The 25,310-nt window shown below is 42.6% G+C and overlaps 1 protein-coding gene and 1 long non-coding RNA gene across 5 annotated transcripts in view; one reads left to right on the plus strand and one right to left on the minus strand.

The window, feature by feature from the left end:
• Positions 1-24,608, plus strand: part of CRYZL1 (crystallin zeta like 1) — a gene marked incomplete at its 3' end in the record, with an annotated part of 29,417 nt that extends 4,809 nt beyond the window's left edge. The window contains exons 2-13 of the mRNA XM_081137834.1: positions 3,448-3,519; positions 4,296-4,373; positions 6,632-6,704; positions 10,512-10,556; positions 11,681-11,749; positions 14,902-15,035; positions 16,047-16,158; positions 18,007-18,105; positions 19,427-19,545; positions 21,029-21,134; positions 23,546-23,591; positions 24,509-24,608. Of these exons, the coding sequence (XP_080993960.1) occupies positions 3,448-3,519; positions 4,296-4,373; positions 6,632-6,704; positions 10,512-10,556; positions 11,681-11,749; positions 14,902-15,035; positions 16,047-16,158; positions 18,007-18,105; positions 19,427-19,545; positions 21,029-21,134; positions 23,546-23,591; positions 24,509-24,608 (1,053 nt within the window). The remainder of the gene's footprint in view (positions 1-3,447; positions 3,520-4,295; positions 4,374-6,631; positions 6,705-10,511; positions 10,557-11,680; positions 11,750-14,901; positions 15,036-16,046; positions 16,159-18,006; positions 18,106-19,426; positions 19,546-21,028; positions 21,135-23,545; positions 23,592-24,508) is intronic.
• LOC308557391 lies at positions 3,653-24,564 on the minus strand. Of its 4 annotated transcripts, none has more exons than XR_013998824.1 (6): positions 24,487-24,564; positions 17,489-17,541; positions 16,570-17,029; positions 15,635-15,858; positions 6,447-6,668; positions 3,653-4,044 (listed from the first exon to the last, which is right to left on the minus strand). It is a non-coding gene; the product is annotated as an uncharacterized lncRNA (long non-coding RNA). The 4 variants fall into 4 exon arrangements; XR_013998825.1 differs by lacking the exon at positions 24,487-24,564 and adding an exon at positions 19,809-19,913; XR_013998826.1 differs by lacking the exon at positions 24,487-24,564 and adding an exon at positions 17,991-18,081.
• Positions 24,609-25,310: the final 702 nt, after the last annotated feature.

Below are 25,310 nucleotides of genomic sequence, written 5' to 3' on the forward strand. Positions count from 1 at the left end.
TTGGAAAAATTAACCTGTTTAAAACCATAGTCTGATATGCTTTTTATAGGGCATATCCTCCCACATTTTTAAACAGGTTTTCATTTAAATATTTTCTGTAGTACTTCTTTGATAAAGGAAAGTTTAGAGTAGAACATATTTTGAAGCTACATGACATTCATTCTTGGAAATGGCGTGATAAGGGCTATATATTTTAATTTACATTTTTTATAAGGTGTTTGGTTATTTTCTTTCTTGTGTGCAAGCATCTTTACATTCAATAATACTTTTTTGAAATATGGCCTACGTAAGTCTTGAATACCATCCCTTCTACCATTTTCTTAGTGTTAAGAACTCAGTATTTTCTGTGCTTGCAAAACAATATTTCCTCAATTTTCTTGCCATTTTGTAAAATCACTTTCTTTACTTTGTAATTTTGAGGATATTTTTGTTCCCACATGTTTTTTTATTGGGCCAACTAAACATTCCTTTTTTTCTACCAGCCAGGCCAATTTTAACCTAAAATCTGGAGGAATGATTTAGGATGATCTGACTGAAAATATTGGCATTGTTATGTATATAATATTTGCTTTAGTGCAGTTATCTTCCTAGGCCTTTGAAATGGGGGTACTGCGGTCTGAGGTCCATGTGACTGCTGACTGGGGAGACAGCCCACATTTTCAGGTGCAGTGGGCAGAGAAAACAGTGGCTTCCAGAATTACAGGAGATGCTTTGAAATCAAGGTGTTGCTGTGTAAATGTTCCATTTCTCCAAAGGCAACTCCAGTAGCTCGACCGAGCAGGAGCAGAGATTTCATTATTTAATGATAATGGATATTGATTCTCCCAAGCAATAGCTGGGAAACCCCGCTAGTGAGTACGTGAGCAGGGCAGGGTCTTGTTAGTATGTAATGAAATCTAGGAGCAGGGAACAGATGGGGAAGATTGAGTGTCCCTGGGGGAGATCTCAGGAAGTGGGCTGAGCTGTTTACTTGGCAGGATCTGTAGAGTAAGTACGGCGTGGCCTCGGCGAACAAGCAGTGCCTGGAAGCCCTGAGCCCGGCGCCCACATGGTGTGAAGGCAGGATGACCACCAGACAGGGATGCGCTGGGAAGCGGGGGCAGGTGGACAGGGGCCGCGGGTGAGGCACTTCGCACAGCCTTGCGAGCCACGCAGGAGGGGAAAGGGTCCGTGTGCAGGGGATGCACGCCTCTTCCCTGCCCCTGCACACACAGCCCTTCTCTCACCAGAGGGTTAGAATTCATTTAATCACCTGACCTCGCTCACCCTGTTTTTGTATGCTTTGTTGGTACATGCTACATACATAACTGTATATGCTTTAAATGTGTATTCACTTCTCTTAGTTCCAGAATTTGATTACCATGTTTAGAAAGCAGCAGTGATTGCTGAAGTACTAGTAAAAGCCCTCTATATGGCTCCAGTAGATCCTCTGAGATTTAACACTCAGGCTGGGTGTGTCGGGCCTTTCTAGTTGCCCTGGACCTCACGCTCAGAAGGAACCCACTCTTAGTTACATGCCCTGCTGTCACCATCTTGAAATTTTAATAATTTCTGGGCAAGGTTCCCCACATTTTCATTTTGCACTGGGCTCTGCAAATTCTGTAGCCAGTTTACCAACAAGTACTTAATAACTGTCAATCCTAAACTAAAGGATATAGGATTCTGGTTTTTAGTGAAAAATCTAATGTCAGCAGCTCAGTAGAAAACCATTAAGTATAATGGTTGAGAGGAATTACTTTGGAGTTGGGAGCACCTGGTTTGACCCAGCTCTGGCCCAGCTGGTGCTGAGACCTAGGTGTGTGCCTTAACCTCTGTGACACTCAGTGTCCTCATTCATAAAATAAATGTAACAATTGTACCTTTGCCCTGGCTGGTGTGGCTCAGTTAGTTGGAGCATCAGCCCGTGCACCGGAGGGTCGCAGGTTCAATTCCTGGTCAGGGCACATACTTGGGTTGCGGGTTCGATCTCCGGTAGATAGAGGCGCATATCGGAGGCAACCAACTGATGTTTCTCTCTCTCCCTCTCCCTTCCTCTCTAAAATCAATTTTAAAAAAAACATAAAAAAAATAAGTAAATAATAGTACATTTACCAAGAAGTATGTACAAGAATGTTCTTAACAGGATAACCTGTGAAAGTCCCAAACTGAAAACAATTAAATGTCTGTCTATAGTGGAACTAATAAATAGTAACGAATTAATACAATGGAATACGCTATAACAGCGAGAATGAACGAACTACAACTGCCAGCAACAAGTGGGTGAAACAAACACGTTGAGAAAAAGCAAGCTGGCATAAAGGAATATAATTCCATTTATCTAAGTCAAACAGACGAAACTAATCTGTGCTGTTAAAGCTGGGTGTTGAGCGTGGGCAGAGGGGACGAAAGCTCCTGGGGCCCTGGTGCTGTCTCCCGCTGCCGTCCCCGTTCGCCTTGCGGAGGTCGGCCGGCTGGACGGCGCCCCGCACCGTCCGTAACAGTCACACTTAAGAAAACGGTCTCGCCACTCAGTTACTATGGAAGTTAAAGAAACAACCGGAATCCTTCGAGATGCTTCAAGAAGTCCACAGACTACAGGTTCAGTCCTTCCATTAAATGGTTGTGAACTGTTACAGAAGAATCGGGGCACAGTTTTGATGAGTGTCTTGATGGCCACGTGTACCTTTTTTTTTATGCTCACCCAAGGGCATGTTGTCATTGATTTGAGAGACAGAGAGAAACATCCTGTACGTGCCCGGACCAGGGATCAAACCCTCAACCTTTTGGTGTGGGGGACAATGCTCCAGCCAACCAAGCCGCCCAGCCAGGACTTCTTCCTTTTCAATGGTCTTTTGTAAGGCTTTAAACACCTTTTTTTTTTTTTTTTCAATATGTCTTTATTGATTTCAGAGAGAGAAAGGGAGAGGGAGAGAGAGAAACATCAGTAAGAGTCACTGATTGGCTGCCTCCTGCACGCCCCCTACTGGGGATTGAACCTGCAACCCAGCATGTGCCCCGACCAGGAATCAAACCGTGATCTACTGGATCCTAGGTCGATGCTCAGCCCCTGAGCCACACTGGCTGGGCCAGACTGAACGCCTTTTAAACGACACCTTTGGTAACCACAGGTGAGCTCTCTGACCCTCTTAAGTTTTCTTGCCCTCAAGTACATCTAATAGTTTTTATTGAATAGCAAAGTGGAATTAAGCCCACGCTCACCTTTATGTGAAGAGCTGAACTGTAAACCCTTTCTTCGTTAAGAGGTGTGCCCATGGACTATGGCATGTTCTCTTAGGTGGTCACTTCAGGCACTGTTATCTAAATCTATTTGTTTGAAAGCTACATTTTAGTTGTCATTTTATTCTTCGCCAGCACTATTTTTTAAGTTTTGCTTTCATTTGGTCTTGAAGACATTCTGTTCATTTGTTTACTTCATGTATATTTTCTCTTTTGTTGTTTTTGTTTTAGGTGACTATGAAAGGCTTATATTTTCAACAGAGTTCTACAAATGAAGAAATAACATTTGTATTTCAAGAAAGGGTAAGCAAAATTGTCTCGTCATTAAATGAAACAAGATAAGTATATTTTCCCAGATTTAAATGATCTGTTAGTGGAACGTAAATGAAACTACAAATTACTTTCCTTTAATCTTATGTTACAGTGGTGGTCAATTCTGTAATATAACTATATTTTTAAATGAGTTCCCCCCCCCCCCCCCCCCGGGGTGGTGGTACAAAGATACTAGGAAAACAGAACCAATTGTCTTAAATGTTGCAAAATTAACTCAACTTACTTTGAATACCACAATGCAGTGAATTTCCAGGTTGTAGCCATATTGCAGAAAATACGTTCTCTCGAATTGTGCAGTGAGGGGAAGCACTGTTCTCCACGCTGATTTCGGAGCTTTGCGGAGTTGCCGTGTTCACTGAGCTTTCAGCGATTTCTAGTTTTGGCCTCTTTAAGCATAGCCAGTGGAATTTTCATACATTGGTGACTGGTTGAAAGGTCTGTGGCAAGCCCAAATCATTCCAGTGGTAACAGCCAAGCTGTCTGAGATTTCGACTCCTGACCAACATGATTTTGGAGTTAGTGAAAGATAACAGAGGAAACTAGGTTGTGTTCATGATCCAGAAACTGATTACATGGTGAAATATATAACTGTGACATACTGTACAAATAGCACTTGGTTTTCATCCCTACAGTTAGCTATAAGATTTGGGGCCCATTAAATTGTGTTCAGTTTTGTATGAAAATTTTACAACATAAAGGCCTGGTCTCAAAGGAATGTGTAACATTTTGTTTTCGCTTTGTTCTAGGAAAATCTTCCTGTTACAGAGGATAACTATGTGAAACTTCAAGTTAAAGCTTGTGCTCTGAGCCACATAAATACAAAGGTATTGGTGCTTTTATTTGAGCCAAAAGTCAAATGAGAGTCATAGTATAGTTTCCAAGTATAATGATAGCTGACTTCTGAGTACCAAAAAATTATCATCACTCTTAGAAGAACAGAATACTAGGGAAAAAGTTTAATGTAAATTTGTATATTTCCATATTAAATTATTAGTCTAATTGAAGTCATGCATTTTATATTACTATAGGAAAATACCTGTAAAGTCCTTTACATTGCGAAAGATTGAGAATTTATAATTACTAAGGCCTATAATCAAGGAAGAAAATACTTTTATAAATGTAGTAAAAATATAGAAATCTAATCAACTAATTTATTAACTGTCTATTCTATAGATATTTCTAGTTAATGCCTGTAGATAGAGCTCATGTTCTTCTTGTCATTTCTCGTTGTCTTTCTCTCTTGTGCATACACATCCCACCCTCTCACTACCCCCGCAGTAACCATCCATTATTGACCATGAAACACATGGGAAGTTTTCAAATGGTAAACTGTGGTTAAATGTGATATGATAGCTCAGCTGGCGTGGCTCAGCGGTTGAGCGTCGACCTAGGATCCAGGAGATCGCTGTTCGAGTCCTGGTCGGGGCACAGGCCCGGGTTGCAGGCTCCATCCCCAGTAGGGGGCGTGCAGGAGGCGGCCGATCAATTACTCTCTCCTCATTGATGTTTTTATCTGTCTTCCTCTCCCTTCCACTCTCTGAAATCAATAGACATTTAAAAAAAAAAAGTGCTATGATAAATATAGTAGGTCCATTTACTCAGTTTTGTAAAAATTAATACCATAGTTTTATTGGCCCCTTAAATTATTGACTGGATTATAACATTACCATAATTTCTAAGAATCTAAAGATTTTCTGCAATAAAGTCACATTTAGGGAAATTACAGAGCAAAGTCATAGGCTTCCATTGGGCAACTCTATACCATGAGCATGACTTGAGAAGTGAACTAGTGAGATGCTGTACAGTCCTTTCACCAGGAATAGTGGTACTACTCAATGTCTGCAGGGTTCTGTGCTCAGCCCTTTCAAGGTGTTCTTTTTAAAACTATGAAAAATTTATTAAAATCCCAGGCTAGGGGAAAAAAGACAAACAGGGCTTCTATCACAATCTCTACATAACATTGTTGGGTATCCTGGAGGCCCTAGATGGTGCAACAAAGCAAGAAAAAGAAATAAAAAATATAGCAATTGGAAAAGAGGAAAAAAATCCCAGTCTAGGAAATTATCTCATGTCAAATAGAAATAGTAAATTATAGTAAAATCAATTCAATGAAATATTGCACAACTATTAAACAGTTTCGAAAATGGGTAAGATGTATGACAATGCTTATGGTAAGTGAAGGAGGAAGGACACAATTGCTGTAACCATGATTATAGCTCTGAGGAAGTGTGCATAAAAGAAATAATGTAAAGCATCCAGTATTCTGTGTGTCAAAGTTCCACACTGAAAGAGATTTTTCTGGCAATCAGGTATATATAGATCTTATATAGATCTAAATATTGAAAAATAAAAATATATACAAGGGAATTATTTCAATTTCTTTTTACTTACTGTTCCTAAAATACTGTGGTACTACAAATATGTTTCATGTCTCTAGTATTATTGTAAAAGTGTAAATGGCAGGAGCTTAAACTATAGGCTTAGTTGTATATACTCTGTCACTTCAAAAGCCAAGTGCTTAATTTGTCCAGAATATAACAAAGCACTCATCTTTGAAAAATAAATGATTTATTCTTTAAAAAAAGAAATTCCAATTTGAAATTACATGGCAATTTTTCTATGTATATCCATCACCTCTTCCCACCTGCTCCTTAACCCAAGACTTGCGAGAAACACGCAGATGATTTTTGAGGGTGTGGGAACGGAGAGCCTTTGTTCTCATGAGCCATACCCCTTAATTCAACACCCTCCCCAAACGCCCCTCACCCATCTAATGAGTTGGCTGGTAAACTTGGGTCATAAATTATGGTAAACTTGGGCGGTAATTTCCCTTCATACTTGGCAGAGGAAAGATGTTAGAGTATGTTAATGATGATTTGAATGGAAACAATACTCACCCCTAAGTCCTGCGTATCACCTAATTCTTCTCCAGAGAAACCTGCCTTGTGAAGGTATTGCTTTGTCTTTCTTCCAGCAACTGAGTCATATTTGCTGTCTTGTGGTTTGATTTGTGCCCTTGCCTTCCTCTGTGTAAGAAGCCAGGATTTGTTTTTGACAGTAAACAGCCTTTGTCATGATTTAGCTTCTGGCAGAAATGAAGATGGAGAAGGATTTCTTTCCTGTTGGGAGAGAAATTGCTGGCATCGTGTTAGATGGTAAGTTTTCAGATGTAAATATCTATATTTTCTAAAGTAAAAGAATTACGTGGGCCTGGCAGGGCGTGGCTCAGCGGTGGAGCATCGACCCAGGATCCAGGGGATCGCGGTTTGATTCCTGGTCAGGGCACATGCCCGGGTTGCGGGCTCCATCCCCAGTCAGGGGCGTGCAGGAGGCAGCCGGTCAATGACTCTCATCATTGATGTTTCTCTCTCTCTCTCTCTCTCCCCCTTCCTCTCTCTGAAATCAATAAAGACATGTTAAAAAAAAAAAAAAGAATTACATGATAGCCAATTGGGTACTGGCCGATGAAATCACACACTCCTCTTCAAATACGGAATTTAATTCTACAGAAATGTTTTCCTTTTATAAGTTAAAAAAAAATAGAACTTATGTTTTATAATTAAAGAGCTTATTATTCTTTAGTAAATATTTAGGGATTATGTATTTCAATCTGTGAGTAATCACATTGACTCGAATGACCAATGTTGTTTACAAACCAGCATAAATTACTTCTGTGTGTTGGCTCTGGGCCAAAAGTTACATTCACATTAAATTTTAAAGTTTGCATGAAATTGAGCATTTAAAAGTTAAGCAGTTTGCTAATCTAAAAATGGGTTTGGGGAGAAATAACCAGTAAGATTTTTTGATTCCCTTAAGTCAAAAAATTTTTTTAAATCTTATTTAGTAAATAATGTTTTTAACATGCAGGACAGTAAGCTAAGTACTTGAAATAATTTGATTCTGAATAGACCGCCTATTCATATTCACTGCTGCGAGGCAGCTGTGATCAGTGAGTGTGCGCTGCTCCGTCTGCACACGTGAGTGAGCAAGTGGGCAGTAATGTAACAGGTTAGACTATTTGAGTTTTGCCTATAATTTTAACCCATAATATATTTGATATTCTTTCTCAGTGTAATCTTCTAACATAGCTAAATCATAATTTCATTCTTCTACTCACACTGTAGGAAAATAAAAATACAAATTATAATGTACAGATGAGTAATTTATTTATTCATTTATTCCATATTTAATGAGCACTTGCTAAGTGCTTGGTATATGAAGGTAAATAAGATAAAGTCCCTGCCCTCAAAGTGTTCGTAATCTAGGGCAGAGACGGATGCACGCGCGAGTGGAGTGTTATGAAAGCCCTGAGGACACATGCCCAACCTGGCAAGAAGAAATAGGAAGGATTCTTGAGTTAGTGGGACATTAAGGGACAGGCAGGAGGAGAGTCACTCAGCTAGAGGGTGTCCTGAGCAAAGGCATAGAAGCAAGTAATGTGATGTATGTAGGAATTAAATAAAAGAATTACACAGTTTGGTGTTGGGGGTAAGATACTTGGCACAGAGAAACATTTTGTCAGGGAAATTCTACATCAACCATAGAAAAATAAAAGATAGTGAACCAAGTACTTTAATGATGATATGAGCACTGACTCCTTTCCCCCCAAAATAAGACAGGCCCTGCCCTGGCCAGTTTGGCTCAGTGGTTAGAGTGCTGGCCTGCAGACTGAAGGGTCCCAGGTTCGATTCCAGCCAAGGGCACACACCACAGTTGCAGGGAGGCAACCAATCGGTGTGACTCTCACATCGATGTTTCTCTCTCTCTCCCTCCACACCCCCCTTCCACTCTCTGAAAAGCAATGGAAAAAAATGTCCTGAGGGGAGGAGGGAGGGGGGGAGGAGGGAGGGGAGGGGGGGAGGAGGGAGGGGAGGGGGGGAGGAGGGAGGGGAGGGGGGAGGAGGGAGGGGAGGGGGGAGGGAGGGAGGGAGGAGAAAAACAAAGGAAAAGAAATGACAGGTTAATAAAATATTAATTTTCAAAAAACCATACCTGAGCTGAGTGGCTCGGTTGGTTGGAATGTCATCTCATTCACCAAAAGGCTGCCAGTTCGACCCCTGGTCAGGCACAGCCCTAGGCTGCAGGTCCGATCCCCAGTTAGGGTGTGTTCAGGAGGCAACACCGATGTTTCTCTCTCCTTCCCTCCCTCCCTCCCTCCCGCCCTTCTTCTCTCTCTAAACATCAGGTAGAACACACCCTTGGGTGAGTATTAAAGAAAGAAAAAGGGGCAGGGGCAGGTAAGGGCCAGACCCGTGCTGAGCCTCACTCGCGGACTTGGGCTGTCGGGGAGGCTGTTGGAGGAGCCACGTGAAGTGGAGCTCGCAGGCAGGCCAAGCGGAGGTGGCAGGCCTGGTTGGTTGTAGACCAAGAGCCAAGAGACGGCAGAGTCCATAACCTAGGCACTGGGGGCAGAGGCGAAGGAGACGTGCTGAGGTGGCAGTCAGCATGGCTTAATAATTGACTGGAACGGGAATTAAAAACAGGGAGGAGCCAGGAGTGACAGGATTCTGGCTGCCGTATGAATTGGTGCCGCCAGTTGATACGAGGAGAGGATCTGATTAGGAGGAAGACTGGGCGTTCAGATTTGTGGCTGTGGAGCACGGGGTGCCGGAGTGATATCCCCTGGAGATGCCGAGTGAGCAGCACTGCGAGCTGGAGCTCCAAGGTGGGAGCCTCTGCTGGAAGTGGATGACTCTGAGAGCTGTCGGCATACAGGCTGTATGTGCAGTAACAGCTGATGAGCTCACCCGGGAGGTGGCAGACCCGGGGGAGAGACACGGGCATGGCGTGGGACCCTGGGGAACACCACTGTTCGAGGGGCAATCAAAAGGAGTGTGAAGGAAGCCAAGAGAAAAGGGCCAGTGTGACCCCAGGAGGAGGAGGGTCAGTAGCAGAAGGGAAAGAGGAAGGCGCAATGGATCAGAGCCACTACTGGAGGAAGAGGGCCCAGGAAGGATCCAGAGAAACAAACAGTGGCAGGACTGGGAGTAGGAATACCAGACTCAGGGTTCCTTGTTGCGTGCCAGAAATGAGTGGTGGGCCATTCTGATGACAGACCAGCCAGGGCCCACTTGCAGGTTCCAGGCCTCTGCTCCCTTCGCGGCCTCGCTGTCCCTCGTCTGTGAAACGGGAGCGGTACTCCTGTCTGGGGGCCGTGAGCACAGTGTGGTAACGCGAAAGCGCTGGCCTGAGTGGGCGTTCGGTGGCGCTGGCTGGTTTCCTCCCCTTTCCCCTTAAAACTGGTTGAACAAAAATACTCTAAAGAGCTGACTGATGGTAGAGGCTTTTTCTCTACAGTGCGGGGAGAATGCAACTGTCGATTCTCTATAGTTCCAAAAATTCCTTGGCACCACTCTGAATTTATTTCCCTAATTCCAAATCAAAGTATTTTATATACAACTCTTACCAGAATTTCCCGTTGTATGTCTGAGATTCTGGGACTAAAATAATGACAGGAAGTTGGGCTGGCCACAGGAGGAGTGGGGAGCAGTGACACCCTCACAGGAGTGTGCAGTGGACTGTCCCCTTTATCCCTTCATCTAAATAGACATTCTTCTCCTGTCAGCAGCCAGATGGCCCAGATTTTGTAGAGAATTTTGTAAAGAATCCAGTTTTTTAATTGAATTTAGAGAGGAAGGGGAAGAGAGAAAGAGAAACATCAATTTGTTGTTCCACTTCTTATGCATCATTGGTTGATTCTTGTATGTGCCCTGACCGGGGGTTGAACTGGAAACCTCGATGTATCAGGACGATGCTCTAATCACCTGAGCTACCTGGCCAGGGCGAGAATCCAGACTCGAAGTGTTCTATCCCACAGTCCTTGTAGACCATCAAAATGTCCTACAAGTTCTTGGCCTTTTCTCTTAGTAACTTCTTATAAACCCATTGATCTTCTTTTAATAGTTAAATAAGAATTCTGTTTAAAAACCTCATACTAATTATTAATTTTTTCTACTCTTTAGTTGGAAGTAAAGTATCATTCTTTCAACCAGATGATGAAGTAGTCGGTAAGTTGTCTGTTTTACTATCTATCATCTCTTCTTTTTCCTGTACAATTATTAATGTTTGTTGTGACCCTGCTTCAGATACAAGTACTTTCCTGATTTTTGGAATTTGCTCCCAAAAGTCCACTGATGAAGAGAATTGGGAGTTTGATCTCAGTAGCAGAACACTGAAAACTTCTCAGTATTTGGCTGTGGAACAATATTAGAGATGAAAAGAAGACCATAGTTGTTATTGTGCTTGGCGCAGCCCCTGGCTGACAGGACCTCAGTCTATAGCTAGACCAAAGGCTCTGGAGAAAGGTCACAGGTCTGCGAGACCCACCTGGCTCTACAGAAGCTCCCTTTACACCTCAACTTGAATTTTACCGGACTTCTCCCTTACTACTCTTGTAAAACTAGAATTTCCTGAAAATATTTCATTTACTGTTTTTTTTTAAATCCGTAGTTAATACTATTCTGCACTATACGTATATCCCAGACTCTCACACAAACATATAAAGTATGACTTTAGTAGTAGTCTTTAAAATTACCATTTCTCTATAGAAAATATTCATAGGAAGCTACTCATGTAAACTTAGAAAATGTTTAACTTTATTACATGCTTGAGGCTGTTAATAGGTTTGTCAGAATGTTTTCATTAGCTTATGATATTGCCTTTGACTTGTGTATTTTCTTGAAGAACTTATTTTCCTGTCTTTATCTCTTTTACCTGCCCAAGAGGTCAGTGACACTGTATTATGCAAGATTCTTTTTGTAAGAGACCAAAAGACTAGCTTAAGTGGAAGCGGATTTTATTGGGAGCACACAGGTGTCTTCCAGACCCAGCTGTGGAAGGTGGCTGGGCACCAGGGACAGTTTCAATGAGGAATCCAGGTGTCCCCAGGACTGACCTGCCTATATATCAGCAGTCGTCTTGACCACCACTCAGAGGTGGGAGAAAAGGGAAGGAAAAGATAGCACAGGTGACACAGTGTTCACGTCACAAAGTGCAACACCCTCTTCCCTCGTGCTTCGGGGGTCTCTCGTCCCTTCACTGGTGATCACTGGCCTCTTCCTCAGAATCCCACTGAACAAAACGTACACTGTATATGGATTGCTTCCCTTAAGTGTCATGTTTCAACTTTCAGGAATTTTACCCTTGGATTCTGAAGACCCTGGGCTTTGTGAAGCGGTGAGAGTGCACGAGCACTACCTGGGTATGTGGCAGCTCGGTCTCGGAGCTCAGTGGGTCTCTCCTCGCTGGTGTGTGGGGTGTGTGGGGTCGTCATCATTTCTTTGTACCTACCGTGAGTTTACACAGGAAATAACTGTTGGCTGGTCATCTGACTACCTCTAGCTTATAATTTAGTATCATAAAATTCATACGCATACTGAACAGTAGAGAGACCTTTAAGTTTCATTTACACAGCTCATGGTAAGAGGTTTGAAAAGCAGTGTCTCTCTCTAAAATTGTATTCCTAATAAGAATTTTTAAATTTTTTATTCTTTGCTATTAATTGAAATTGGAAATGTTAATTTAAATTATGTTTTAGCCTGCCAAGTAGTAGCTTAGTTGGTTAAAGTGCCGTCGCAACAAGCCAAGGTTTCAGGTTCGATCTTCAGCCAGGGCACACATGAGAATCGACCAGTGACGCATGGATAAGTGGGACAGCGAGTCAGCGTCTCTCTGGCTCCCTTTCCTCACTCTCAAAAATCAATAAATTAAAAAATTTAAATATCTAGAAAACACATGTCGAGGGCAAGACAGAAAAGAATGAAGACGCTTGTCTTCGGTTTCTGTTGCTAAACTCTTCTGACAAGTGTTCAGTTAAACTGAAATGTTCGTTTTTAATTTTTCTTATAGTAATGTACTTGAATATTTAAATTAAAATAAATATAAATACACACACACTTCATGACACCATCGTAAAAAGTTGCTGCATCTCCTTAGTGATCAGGGAAAAGCAAATTAAAACCACTTAGAGATGTGATTATGCATCTACAGGACGACAAAGTTATAAGGTCCGACCATTCCAGGGGCCGGCAAGGGTGTGGAGCAGCAGGACCATTTATGCACCAGGAGTGTAAACGGGGAAAAATGCATTAGAAAATAGCATTATCCAACAGTGCCATTTCAGAGCCTTTGGCGATCATAAATGTAGTGTTATTACTGTTAACATTTTTTAAGGGCCACTTGTTTGATTTTTTTAATAAAAATGGTAGCCCCAATTGTTATGATCAAACATGTTCCCCAAAATTCCATGTAAGTGAATTGTTTGTAACTTGAGCATACACTGTTATAGCAGATGTGCTTCAGTCAGACACTCAGACTTACTAGCCGCAAGGCCTCAGACAAATTAATTACAGTCATGAGCCACTAAATGATGGGGATACGATCTGAGAAATGAGTCATTAGGGAGGTCATTGTCATGCAAACATCACAGAGGCTCCTGCACACACCTGGATGGTACAGCCTGCTACACACCTGGCTGTACGCACAGCCATTGCTCCTGGGCTACAAGCCTATACAGCACGTTACTGTACAAAGCATGAGATTAAATCAGCACAAGAGAAAATGATGCCATCAAGAGACGGTAAACACAAGATGTATGGGGCTGCTGCAGGTGTAACAGCATACTGTTTACAGCACACTTTTTTTTTAATAAACAGTACACTCTACCAATAAAAATATATTAAACCCATATAGCAGTAACATAGTTGTTTATTGTCAATACCCAGTATGGTGTCTGTACATACTGTATGTGCTGTGCTTTTATATAGCTGGCAGTGTGGTAGGTGTGTTCACACCAGCATCACCAGCGATGTGTGAGGAGTGGGCTCTGTAATAGGCCATAGGAATTTTTCAGCTCCATTATATTCTTACGGGATTATATGTTATCCCACCATCATATATGTGATCCACTGGTGACAAACATGGTTTTGCAGCACATGACTCGTTACTCTGCTTAGTATGTTCTGTTATGTCTGTACCTTGCTGGTTGTAACATTCTCTACATGTTGCCTGGGTGCTCAGCTTCCCCACCAGATGGCACTAGCTGTTGGTAAAAGCAATGCTGACTTTTGCCATTAGAGGAAAAATATTTGAAAGAGCTGTAAAGACTATGAAAAGTGTTATAAAATTGACTTTAGGTTAAGTGGGAAAGGATTTTGTGTACTGTGAAAGGATAACATTCAGTGTACAAAATAAAAACAAAACAAAAAATAAATAATTAAACATAAGGAGCAGCCTGATGGGCACATCAGTGGAGTGCTTTAAACTATATTAGGAGTCTGCGCTTTCTTCCCAGTCCAGCGGAAAGTCATTGATGACTTTCAAGCAGAGAAGTGTTAGGATGTTATTTATGTTTTTAAAAGATCATTCTGATATGTGTCTATTTTCAAAGATACTGTTAAAAAGATTGAAAAGAGAAAGTTGAAAATAATATTTGTAACATAAACAATGCATTTAGAATACATAAAACATTCCTAGAATCAATAAGAAAAAGACAGCACAATAGAAAAATTGATAAAACACTTGAACAAATGGCCAAGAAACAGAGAAAGATGCTCAACTTAATCAAATTAAAGTCATAGGAAGAAACTACTCCACACCCATTTGATCATAAAAATGTATAAAAATACCAAGGTTGACAAGGATGCTGACGGCAGCGAGAACCCTGTGGAGAGTAAACTTACACGAGCACTGGGGCATGTGTGGGGACGTCGAAGACAACACCCTGGGACCTGAGATTTCCATTCCTAAGTAAATATCCCAGAGAAGATGTGTGCACTGGTGTAACACGATCTTTTCTACGAGAGCATCCTTAGCAGCACAGTTTATAACTGCCCCAAACTGGACACCACACAGATGTTCCTCGGCTGGAGAGCGGACGACCAGACGGAGGTGCTCTCACAGAGGAGAATGCCGTAAACAACAGAAAAGACCACACGTCCAAAAAGGATGTGTCTTAAAAACAATGTTGAGCATGCAAAGCAAGACAGAAAAGAATGCATATGGGTAGGATTTCATTTAGATAAAGTTCAAAAACAGGCAAAGCTAAAGTATATTGTTTAGGAATGAATACTTGAGTACTAACCTACGGAAACAAGTGAGAAATTAAGTTGGAATGGTGGAGACCTCTGAAGTCAGTTGTATCTCAGTTTTAAAGAGGAAGAGTGGTGTCTCTGGAGGGAGACGAGGCTGCTGGGGTGAGTGGCTTATGGGCAAGAATGGAGGCAGGGAAACCGCACTGTAGGAGTAGAGCCGGGGTCAGGGCCATGGTGGAAGTGTGACTGAGGGGAATGGACAGACGCAGGAGGCAAGACCAGTGGCACTTGCTAACTGACTGTTTCCTGTTCTTTGTGATAGTTCACAAGCCAGAAAAAGTTACATGGACAGAAGCTGCTGGAACAATTCGGGATGGAGTCCGAGCCTATACAGCTCTGCATTACCTTTCTCATCTCTCTCCGGGGAAGTCGGTGCTGATAATGGATGGAGCAAGTGTAGGTGCCAATAGTTTTGCTAAGAAACAGACCAAAGCACAGTAAACTTAGGGAACATCCATTTATATGTTTTTTGCCAGTAGCTTATTCACTGATTTTTTTTTTAATCAAACTCCTATTTTGTTAAAATAAGCAACTTCTACCAGTAAGAGATAAAAGTTAGATTTCCTGTGGTTAGTTCCATCTTCCTTTGAATCTACTAGTACATTAAAAAAGCGAACAAACAATTTTTTCATGCCAGTTACACAAAGCCTGAAATTGCTCATGAAGTCTTTGAGCTCCTACCAATTTCATGTCATATCCCTCACGCTTACGTTAATATGGTGTTGCACTTACAGATGGCTCGCACAAGGTAAAAACTGTGCTAATTTAAACATCTTACATGTGTCATCAAAAAATAATTCAACACTAAAAGCAAATACATAAGAATATATTATAATCTAAAAATGTTACCACACCTGGGTGAGTTCATAGTTTTATTTTCTATCTGGCTGTTGCTGAAATGCTCCTTGCTGCTTTTCTTTGAAAAAAGCCAGAACTGTCCTCAGCAGTGGCTTAGCCTGATGCCCATATCGGGACAGCAGTTTCCCGGAACTTACCCCATGGGCCAGTGGAAGAAAGGATGGAGCGTGTGAAGTGCCTTGATCTTCCCAGAGCGGCCGCTGCACTGGCACGTGCATCATGTAATTAGCTTAGATCCTCATGGTGACAACGCCCTTGAAGGCCCGTTTTTAACCAGCCCTCCATCCCTGAAATCACGGGCTCTGCTCAGGCTGGGTAAGGGCCTGTGGCCTGTGGCCTGCGCAGCTTTCTTCTCCCCCTGCTGAGGAAGACAGGCAATCAGATGGTGCATCCTACTAACCTTGTCCGTAGGTTTTCCTCTATCAGGTAGCATTTGAAAGTATACTGAAGTAGCACTAAAGTCTTACACCTATTAAACAACCTATAAAATAAATTAGAGGTGGCCTCTGCTCTACGTCTGTGAGCCTACTGTGTGTTTTTTCCACACAGACACTCGGGACAATAGCTATTCAGTTGGCACAGCACCGAGGAGCCAAGGTGATCTCAACAGCGTGCAGCCTCGAAGACAAGCAGTACCTGGAGAGACTTAGGCCTTCTCTAGGTGGGTGATATTGCTCAGCACAGAATTTAAACGAAATTTTTAATGGATAGCACCTTAAAAATTGTGCTTGTAAAACAAAGCACAAAATCCCAAGTGAAAGTCACATTTCAAATGCTCTTAGTATCTCTGCTAAGTCTCAGTTTACTTCAATGATAGTTTTAATTATTGTATTTCTTAAACCTACATTTTTCCATGTTTTTTCTTCTTTGCCCCACTGATATAAGCTTAGCCAAGTTTGAATGAGGTGAACTTTGAAACAATTTAGAAATACCTGGTGCCTCTTTGCTTTTAGTCAATAAATCGATATACTTTTGCACCCCTTTGTATGTTTCTCAACCTCGTTTACCCAGTGATATGCTTCTAAAGTTGTCTGTTTTCTGTGATATACTGGGAAGGAGATGAGCCACTTACATAGACACACAGTCAGTTATAGTTTATGATGAACAGGACGTGGAGACTCGGGAGCCCTTGAAAAGATTGACTGTACCAAACAGCAACAAGTGGAGAAAGGAAATAGACTGAAAAGGAAAGGAAAAGACAGGAAGGGAATTTAATAGACTGGAGTTACAGAATTAACGTTAGAGTTTAATGGACAGAGAGAAGATGAGCGGGGTGTCACTGACGGCAGGCAGGAAAGCAGAGTGCGCCGAGTGTTGGATGGATGACGTCACTGAGAGTCCTGAACAGCCCCACGGCTCACTGGAAACCATCTCTGAGAATTTAACTAGCTCGCCTCAGAATATACAGGCAGAGGAATGGCTGCAGTGGGTTTGAAGCAGGCCTGTCCAGCATTAAAGCTGTATTGTGTCCACTGCTACGTTATGCTTCTGGCAGAGAGAACCAAGAAATGGAGGGAAGGTTGAGGCAGGGGCTGGAGGAGGAAAATAGGGGAAAAAACGCATGAGTGGTATTACTGAAGGGAAAGGTTTCCTTTTTTTCCATTGTTGACACTATTACAGAAGACCCCATTTCCCCCCCTTTTGCCCTCCTGCACCCAGCCCCTGGAAAAGGTTTTGTAGTAGTGAGTCCTGCCCTTCCTAAGTGCTTCAGGTCCCCTGTGCTGTGTCCCCGCCATGCCCACCCCCACCCCGAGTCTTAGATCACTGTTGGACTTCACCGCAGACCCAAGCAGCTGTGAGGAAGTCTCTCTGAGGAGGTGTTCAAAGACATAAAAATGAAATACAGACATGTCTTCATTTGCCAGTTCCAATTCTGAGAGTTTTATTTTAATTCTCTCACTGGCTTGTTTTATTAATACTTCAAGGTAACCAGCTAAAATTAATTTAATTTTCACTCACTGTACTAAAAATAATCATGTTTTTTTCCTTACCTTCAAGATTTTTCTTTGTTTTGAGGAGCAAGAAGGGGAGGTGCGGGCGGTTTCTATGATTGAGAAAGAACAAAACAGTCTCTCATAGAAAAGTATCACATCATGCAAATACATTTTTGTACTTTTTAACTCTAAACTCTATTAAATCTGAACATACTTAAAGGAATAATCTTTCGGTCCATGTCTTAATGTATATGTACCTCTGTGGTGTATAGATTCTCATTTCTGGCAACATATTCTTAGCCAGAGAGAACAGTCTTCTGTGTAAATAGACTAGCCTTGGAACACATTATCCACAAAATGCTTATATTTTATTTTACTGAATATACCAGTCCTGTCATTTAAATCGACCCTTACTCAATATTGGGTTATATGAGAATGAGTGTAATTTGGATTCTGTAATTGTTAAAACCACTTAATTCATTTCAGAGGACAGATGTCTATTCGCTTTTTCTTTTCCCGAACTGTTTGTTGATCACTAGAGAAAGTACCGTGACCTGACCTCCTGTCCTTTACAGCCCGAGTGATCGATGTGTCCAGTGGGAAAGCGCATGTTGCTGAAAGCTGTTTAGAAGAAACAGGTGGCCTGGGAGTAGATATCGTCCTGGATGCTGGAGGTAGGTACTTTACTAATCAGTCATCTGTAATTTTAGTGTAATGGCTGAATTTTAGGGGGCAAAAACAAAAACAAAATTATTTGTATATCCAGGAAATAATCTTTAACAGATGTATTAAGTTGATGTTTAGTTTGGGGTGTTTTTTTTAATCCTCACCTGAGGATATTTCTTCCATTGCTTTTCAGAGAGAGTGGGAGGGAGGGAAGGAGGGTGAGAGAGAGAGAGAGAAACATTGATTGGTTGCCTCCCACACCAGAGCCAGAGATCAAGCCTACAGCCCAAGGGTATGTGTCCTTGGGGGAAATCGAACCTGGGACCCTTCAGTCAGTGGGCCAAAGCTCTAACCACTGAGCAAAGCTGGCCAGGGCCTGGGTATTGGTTTGCTTTTAATTCTTGTGTTTAAATTGGGCTTCTTCATTTGATCCCCATTGTAAACTGTCTGGAAGAGAGGGCATGCCTGCCTTAAGCACAGGCACTGGAGGTGGAGTAGCCCTACACCAGTCTCCAGACATGACCTCTCCCATGGTTCCCACGTGAAACACGTTAGTCAAGTCTCAGCCGGATGCTTGTTCAGTCAGTTTTGCTATAGACAGCCCTCTACTGGATGGCTGACTTCAGTAGGCTCAATTTGGAAAACACACAGAATTTTGTTCAATTTTCACCTTCCTTGAACTTTTGTAGTTTAACAGATATCTGTTTAACCCCTAATTTGTACACTTAGGTAGTCATCTCACCTGAAGGACAGGTTTCTCAAGTCTACAAAAGCATCCTAGTTAAAATGTAACCTCTACCATGAGAACCATAGGTGGATACAACTGCATGTGGCCGTCATATATTTCTTTTTTGCCAATATTTTCAAGATTTGAAATTAACTCACAGAAATCTTTCAGTGGAAGCGAATGTATACTTCATTAACTTTTTAAGAGGACATTTCAACAATTATGTCAAAGTATGACTATCTTGAGTCTCTGAGTTCCTTAATCAGAAGTCAACTTTTCTAAGTATTAAGCAATTGGTGTTATGGTTAAAACTATCAAACTTAGTTATACCTTGTATTACCTTGCCTGGTTTTCAAATGAAAAGACTTTTTATCTTTAGTTAAATCTCACTTATAATTAAATCTGGAGTAAATTTTATTACCGGTTTTAATGCAAAAAGTGTATTTTAAGGTGTCTGAATACATTGTGTTGACTTTTTCTAAGAAAAATGCTTCTTCATTCCTACATTAAAAAGTAAAGAGAACTTGTTTGAAGAATAAATTTTCATCAGATGACTGAAATACATATTTCTTCTCTCTTTTTTGAAACTTTCCCCTTGTAAGTGAGATTGTATAGTAAAGATGATGAACCAGCTGTAAAATTACTGCTACCACATAAACATGATATCCTCACACTTCTGGGCATCGGAGGCCATTGGGTAACGACAGAAGAAAACCTGCAGGTATGACCAGAAACAGTAGAGTGTGACTGTTCCACCAGAAGGGTACAGTTAACAAAGAATAAAGCCTACGTCCTTTGAAGCAAGGTGGACTAAATTAGTGTAAATGCTGAATTATACCCTTTTTAAAAGAAAAGAAATATAGGTTTTTTTAAACTTTAGCTACATGTTGGCCAAAATGTTGACGCAGGCCCTGGCCGGCTTGGCTCAGAGCGTCAGCCCGAGGACTGAAGGGTCCCAGGTCGGTTCCAGCCAAGTGCATGTACCTTGGTTGCAGGATCGATCCCCAGCCCCGGTCGGCGTGTGAGCGGGAAGCAACCAATCCATGTGTCTCTTTCACATCGATGTTTCTCTCTCGCCCCCACTTCCACTCGCTCTGAAAAGCAAAGGAAAAAATATCCCCGGGTGAGGACACAGAGAAAGTGCTGAAAGAGAGCCTCCCATAGGGGTGCATTTAACTTCCACTCAGCCCGGCCAGCGCGGCTCAGCGGTTGACATGACGGAGGATCCAGGAGATCTTGGTTCGGTTCCCGGTCAGGGCACATGCCTGGGTTGTGGGCTTGATTCCCAGCAGGGGACGTGCGGGAGGCAGCCGATCCATGACTCTCATCATTGACGTTTCTCGCTCCCTCTCCCTTCTTCTCTCTGAAATCAATAAGGACGTTTTTTAAAAAACAAACAAAAACCTTTTATTTAGTGGTTTGGATGTATTGCTTCTGAATTTAATAGTATTTCAAATAGGATTTTTTTTTTTTAATCCTCATGTAAGGATATGTATTTTATTGATTTCAGAGAGAGAGGAAGGGAGACAGAGAGAAAGAAACATCTATGTGAAAGAGAAACACCAACTGATTGCCTCCTATATATGCCCCAACTGGGGTCGTACCCGCAACCTACGTATATGCCCTCACCAGGAACTGAACCTGCAACCTTTTGGTATAAGGGTTTACACTCCAACCAACCAAGCCACCTGACCAGTGCAAGAATTTTTTTTAGTAACAAATATTGACATACTTAGCAAAATATTTCTGTATAAAATTAATACAATTTCCTAGTTATTCAAATTGGAATATACTATATATGTGTATATACATGCTGTCTCCCAAAATTACATTTAACAACTTAAAAAAATTATTCTTATCATGGTTGATATGCAAATACCATAATTCTCATATACCAGTCTTCATGACTTTCCAATGTCCTCATGAAAATGACTGGTACGCAGCAGCCAGAAATCTTCTCTCACACGCACTCTGCTGCTACTTCATCAGGATTCTAGTTGGCCTTGCATCTCATCCTGCCGTTTCACCGTTTTGGACAATGAAATGCAAAGCAGAGATGGCGTACATCTTGTCATTAAAGTTTGTGTGCTGATTGTCTGTGGTTTGGGTATTATTTAACTTGTGTAGTTTTTCTGGCTCAAGGTGCCAGCCATCTCTCTGCTTTTAAACTCTGTACTGACCAGTCTTTGTGCATTCTGTCCAAGTTGGATCCTCCAGATAGCCACCACCTTTTCCTCAAGGGAGCAACAGTGGCTTTCCTCAATGACGAAGTCTGGAATTTGTCAAATGTACGACAAGGAAAGTATCTTTATATCCTTTCTCCTGCTGGCAAGCTTCTGGCTTGAAATCTATCTTGTGCTCTCAGCATTAAGTCCTTTGATGGTGGTAACAGTAAATAATAGCAGCTAACTTTCACTGACCATACCAAACAGTGTTCCAAGTGCTAGGTAGGCATTAATTTATTCAAACATTCAAACTGCCTCGGAGGTGTAAGTACTGTTATCATCCCCCGTATTTCACAGATGAAGGAACTGAAGTGTAGAAAGGTTAATACAGGCCCAGAGATGCAGCTGGTGTGGGCAGGGCAGGAGTCTCACCCAGGCCGCCTCGCTGTCATCTGAGTGGGAGATAAACCATAGTTCCATGGGAGATTTTGTTTCGGTTTTGACCTCACATTGTGGAAATTCCACATCACTTTGAGAGTGGCATTCTTACTTCTAGGATGGTGCCCTTGTGAGAACCCTGTCAGAATACTTATCTCAGTTAAAGAGTTTGTGGGGCCCAAGCTGGTCTGGCTCAGTCAGCCCATGGACTGTAGGGTCCTGGGTTCAATTCCAGCCAAGGGCACGTAACTGTTGCAGGCTCAATCCCCAGCCCCGAACCACATGAAGGAGGCTACCAATCAATGTGTCTCTCTCACATCGATGTTTCTCTCTCTCTCCCCCCCCTTCTACTCTCTCTGAAAATGCAATGGAAAAAATATCCTCAGGTGAGGGTTAAAAAAAAAATTAAGAAGAAAAAAAAGTTTGTGGGGCGTTTTTAAAGTTATCAATGCTAGGAAATCTTCACAAACTGAGGGTGGGTTTGATTTTTTAAAATGAAAGTTATTCGGAGACAAATCTGGTAAAGGAAGCCAAATCATTCTAGTTTGGGTAAGAGTTGTCTTGAGACTGAAAGGCATTCCAAACCTCTTTAGAGCAAGGTCAATTTATAAATAAATCTTTTATTTCTAAGGTGGCTATCCTAAAGGTAGCTGCACTTGGTAAAATTTTTAACAAATTGGGTAAAATAAGTTCTTGTAATAACAGAGTGTACTTGTGCATGAAGAAAGAGCCTCACACTTGTCTTCACTGACTCTGTGACTTGCTTTGGTAAGTGTGTAGTCACATGAGTGATGTCTATAAGGGCAGCCTCCTCTAGGAGCAACACAGAGGGTGTAGAGCCTTCAATTAGTGTTTCATTAGTTTACTGTATATGTTGAGTTTTAAAGGGTACACTTCAAAACTAGAAAATCCCTTTAATGTAGAGTGTATGAGATTAAAGTATTTCTGATTAAATGTCTTCCTATTAAATTTAGAAAATAAACTTAATTTTGAACTTTCTAGAAGAACTTTGAGTTTCAATTTAAAGCCACTTAAATGTCCAATAACATTATAATAATCAGGAACCCATGATGTATTAACAATAGACAGCGACATGTATTAAAAGTAACAGCATGCTTTCAGTCTTACATGTCAGAAAATAGGCCGGGTGCTTTGCCTATGTTACTTAATTCTCTCAGCTGCCCTCCCTTCCCCACCAGAGATGATTTTAACCTGTTTAGCAAACCCATGGACCATGTTGAAACCTGACAATGTTTAAATGAAATGTTACATTTTCAAAAATCATAAATGTACATGGCACACATGTACTCTCTTGAACATACTGTTGGCAATTTCATTAACAGAAGTAGAAAGAGACTTTATAGTATGAATAAGTGAATCTGTATTCTTTAGGTCTTTTTTTTTAAAAAGACCTAATGTTCACATTTTCTCATTTACTTTTTCTCAAGTCCCGAATCAGACTTTAGTCTCACTTATGCAAGCCCCCCTCAGGCAGTTCACACATGAGCCAGTCGCCACTTGTGATTTAACATACACTTCTCCTTCCAATTGTGTGATCATAACTAGTTCTCAAGTACTAGCAATTACACAGACTCTCAATTCTAGTATTAGAATTTCAACTAAATGACTAAATTTTTTAAAAATTTAGTTTTCTGACTCTCTCAGTGACATATATCACACACAGTTCATGAACTTTCCTCGCACAAACTTTGAGTCTTACCCATTTTGTAAAATAAATGTGCACCCACAGTAAGAGGAGTAAGTGCTAAAATTGTTTTTAACTAAAAGTAGCATAAAGTGGTGCTAAAGTGAAACCCTGACACCATCCCATTACCATCCATTTGGGAGCACATTAGTCACTCCTCAGGACAGGCATTAGGCTTGCTTCTCTCATCACTTGTTCTTAGAAGTTGAGGCTCTATTTTGTTACCACCTCATATCAGTTTTTTAGAGATAAACTTGACAGCTTACAGAATTTCTGTAACTTAAAATTTTAATTTCTGAGAATGCTAAACTTAAAGGGGAAAAATGTGACCTGCCTAGCATCTTCTGCTGGTTGAACGGTTTTATTTAACCCTCTGTCTTTTACATTGCCACCTTAACTACCCTTCCAGCTACGCGTCTTAAAAGATGTGATGGAGAAGTTATCAACTGGTGTTTTCAGGTACGCCGAATTACCAAATCACTGAACTCGTTTATTTTCCTGTTCTGGAGGAGATAAGGCTGGCAATTCTATTTTTGTTTCAGCTTTCACAGCACACTTATCGCCTCCATATTCTATTATTGTGTTTCAATAGCTGCTCCTTAACATTTCTCAAAGTGTAGTGACACACCAGGAAGTGTTCCGGAAGACAGAAGTGGCTCCTGAGGTTTTCTTACTCCCTTCCTTACCTACCTCGTGGCCCCACCCCAAGCAACCTGAAATAACCCATAGCTTGAGAAGAGGGAAAAGTATAACTTCGGGGTCTGTTTATCAAAAAGAGGGAGTGGGGCCTGGCCGGGGGTGGCTCAGCTGTTGAGCATTGACCTAGGATCCAGGAGATCAGGGTTAGATTCCCGGTTAGATTCTGGGTTGCGGGCTGGATCCCCAGTCGGGGGCGTGCAGGGGGCAGCTGATCAATGACTCTCAGCATTGCTGTTTCTCTCTCTCTCTCCCCCTCTCCCTTCCTGTCTCTGAAATCAATAAAGATATGTTTGAAAAAAAAAAAAAAGGGAGTGGGTAAAGTAGGTGTTTTTCCCCTTCAAAATTTAACCCCTTTTGGCGTGGCTGGTGTGGCTCCGTTGGTTGCCATCCCGCGCACCGAGTTCTGGGGTTCTGGGTTCTGTTCCCCTCGGCACTTGCCCAAGTTGGGGCTCAGTCCCGGGGCGTGCAGGAGGCGCTGGTCCATGTTTCTGTTCCTCCCTCTCTCTCCCCCCTTCCTCTCTCTCTAAAATCAATAAAAACATTTTTAAAATTTTTAGCCACTTGTAATGGTGTAAATACTGATGGGTAAGTTTGTTATTTAAAGTAGCACAGTTGAAGCGCAGCAGCCGTGGGCGACCGCCCCGCGCCCGCTCACCTGGTGCCTCCGTCCCCCGCAGGCCCCGCCTGGACGAGCCGGTTCCTCCCCGCGCGGCCAGAGCCTCCATGGAAGTGGTTCAGAAGAGGCAAGGAAGGAAAAAGCAAGTTGTTCAGTTTTAATTCTGTTCTTCCCAGACCTGTCGAGTGAACCCATTCCAGCACTGGACGCCCGTTTCCTTGGAATTTGTTCGGAACAGTCAAGGAAGATAAAAGCCAGTGGTTCCCTTTTTAAGCATGTTTTCCTGCTATGAGACAATATGCTCATTTTTTTCAAATGTCTGACGTGTTTAAAAAATTAATGTCCAAACGCAAGACCAGCCTCTAATGAACACCTACGGGCATGTTCCGTTCGTCTCCGTATCTGCCTCCGCTATAAGGTTCTCCCCGTGGAGGGACCAGTCCCGCAGCGGCCGCGGGCGGGTCGGCGGGTCTGCGGGTCGCGCGCCGCCCCCGCCGGCTCGGGGTGCTCGCCGCCCGGGACCTAGCCCTGGGCCCCGAGAGTGTCCGAGCGCCCCTTCTCTCGGGGTTCCTCGGGACCCACGGGCGCAGGCGGCGACCGGCCGAGGCCGCCCGGTCCCGTCGGGCCCCGGGGGGGACGCGCAGGCCCGCCCCGCCCCGGCGCTCTGCCCCCAGCTCACCCCTGCTGCCCGCCCGCCGGGAGTGCAGCCCGCTGCCCCGGCCACCGGCAGCCAGGGCCCCGCAGCGGCGCCGGGCGGCGCCGGGCTCCGCGGGCCTGGGAACCGCGCCCGCCTCGAGCCGCGGCCGCGGGGGCGGGGCCTCGGGGCCGCCCAGGGCGCACGCGCGGCGCTGGGGGCGGGGCCA

This window comes from Miniopterus schreibersii (genome assembly GCF_964146895.1).
Source record: "Miniopterus schreibersii genome assembly, chromosome: 5".
Lineage (NCBI taxonomy): Eukaryota > Metazoa > Chordata > Mammalia > Chiroptera > Miniopteridae > Miniopterus > Miniopterus schreibersii.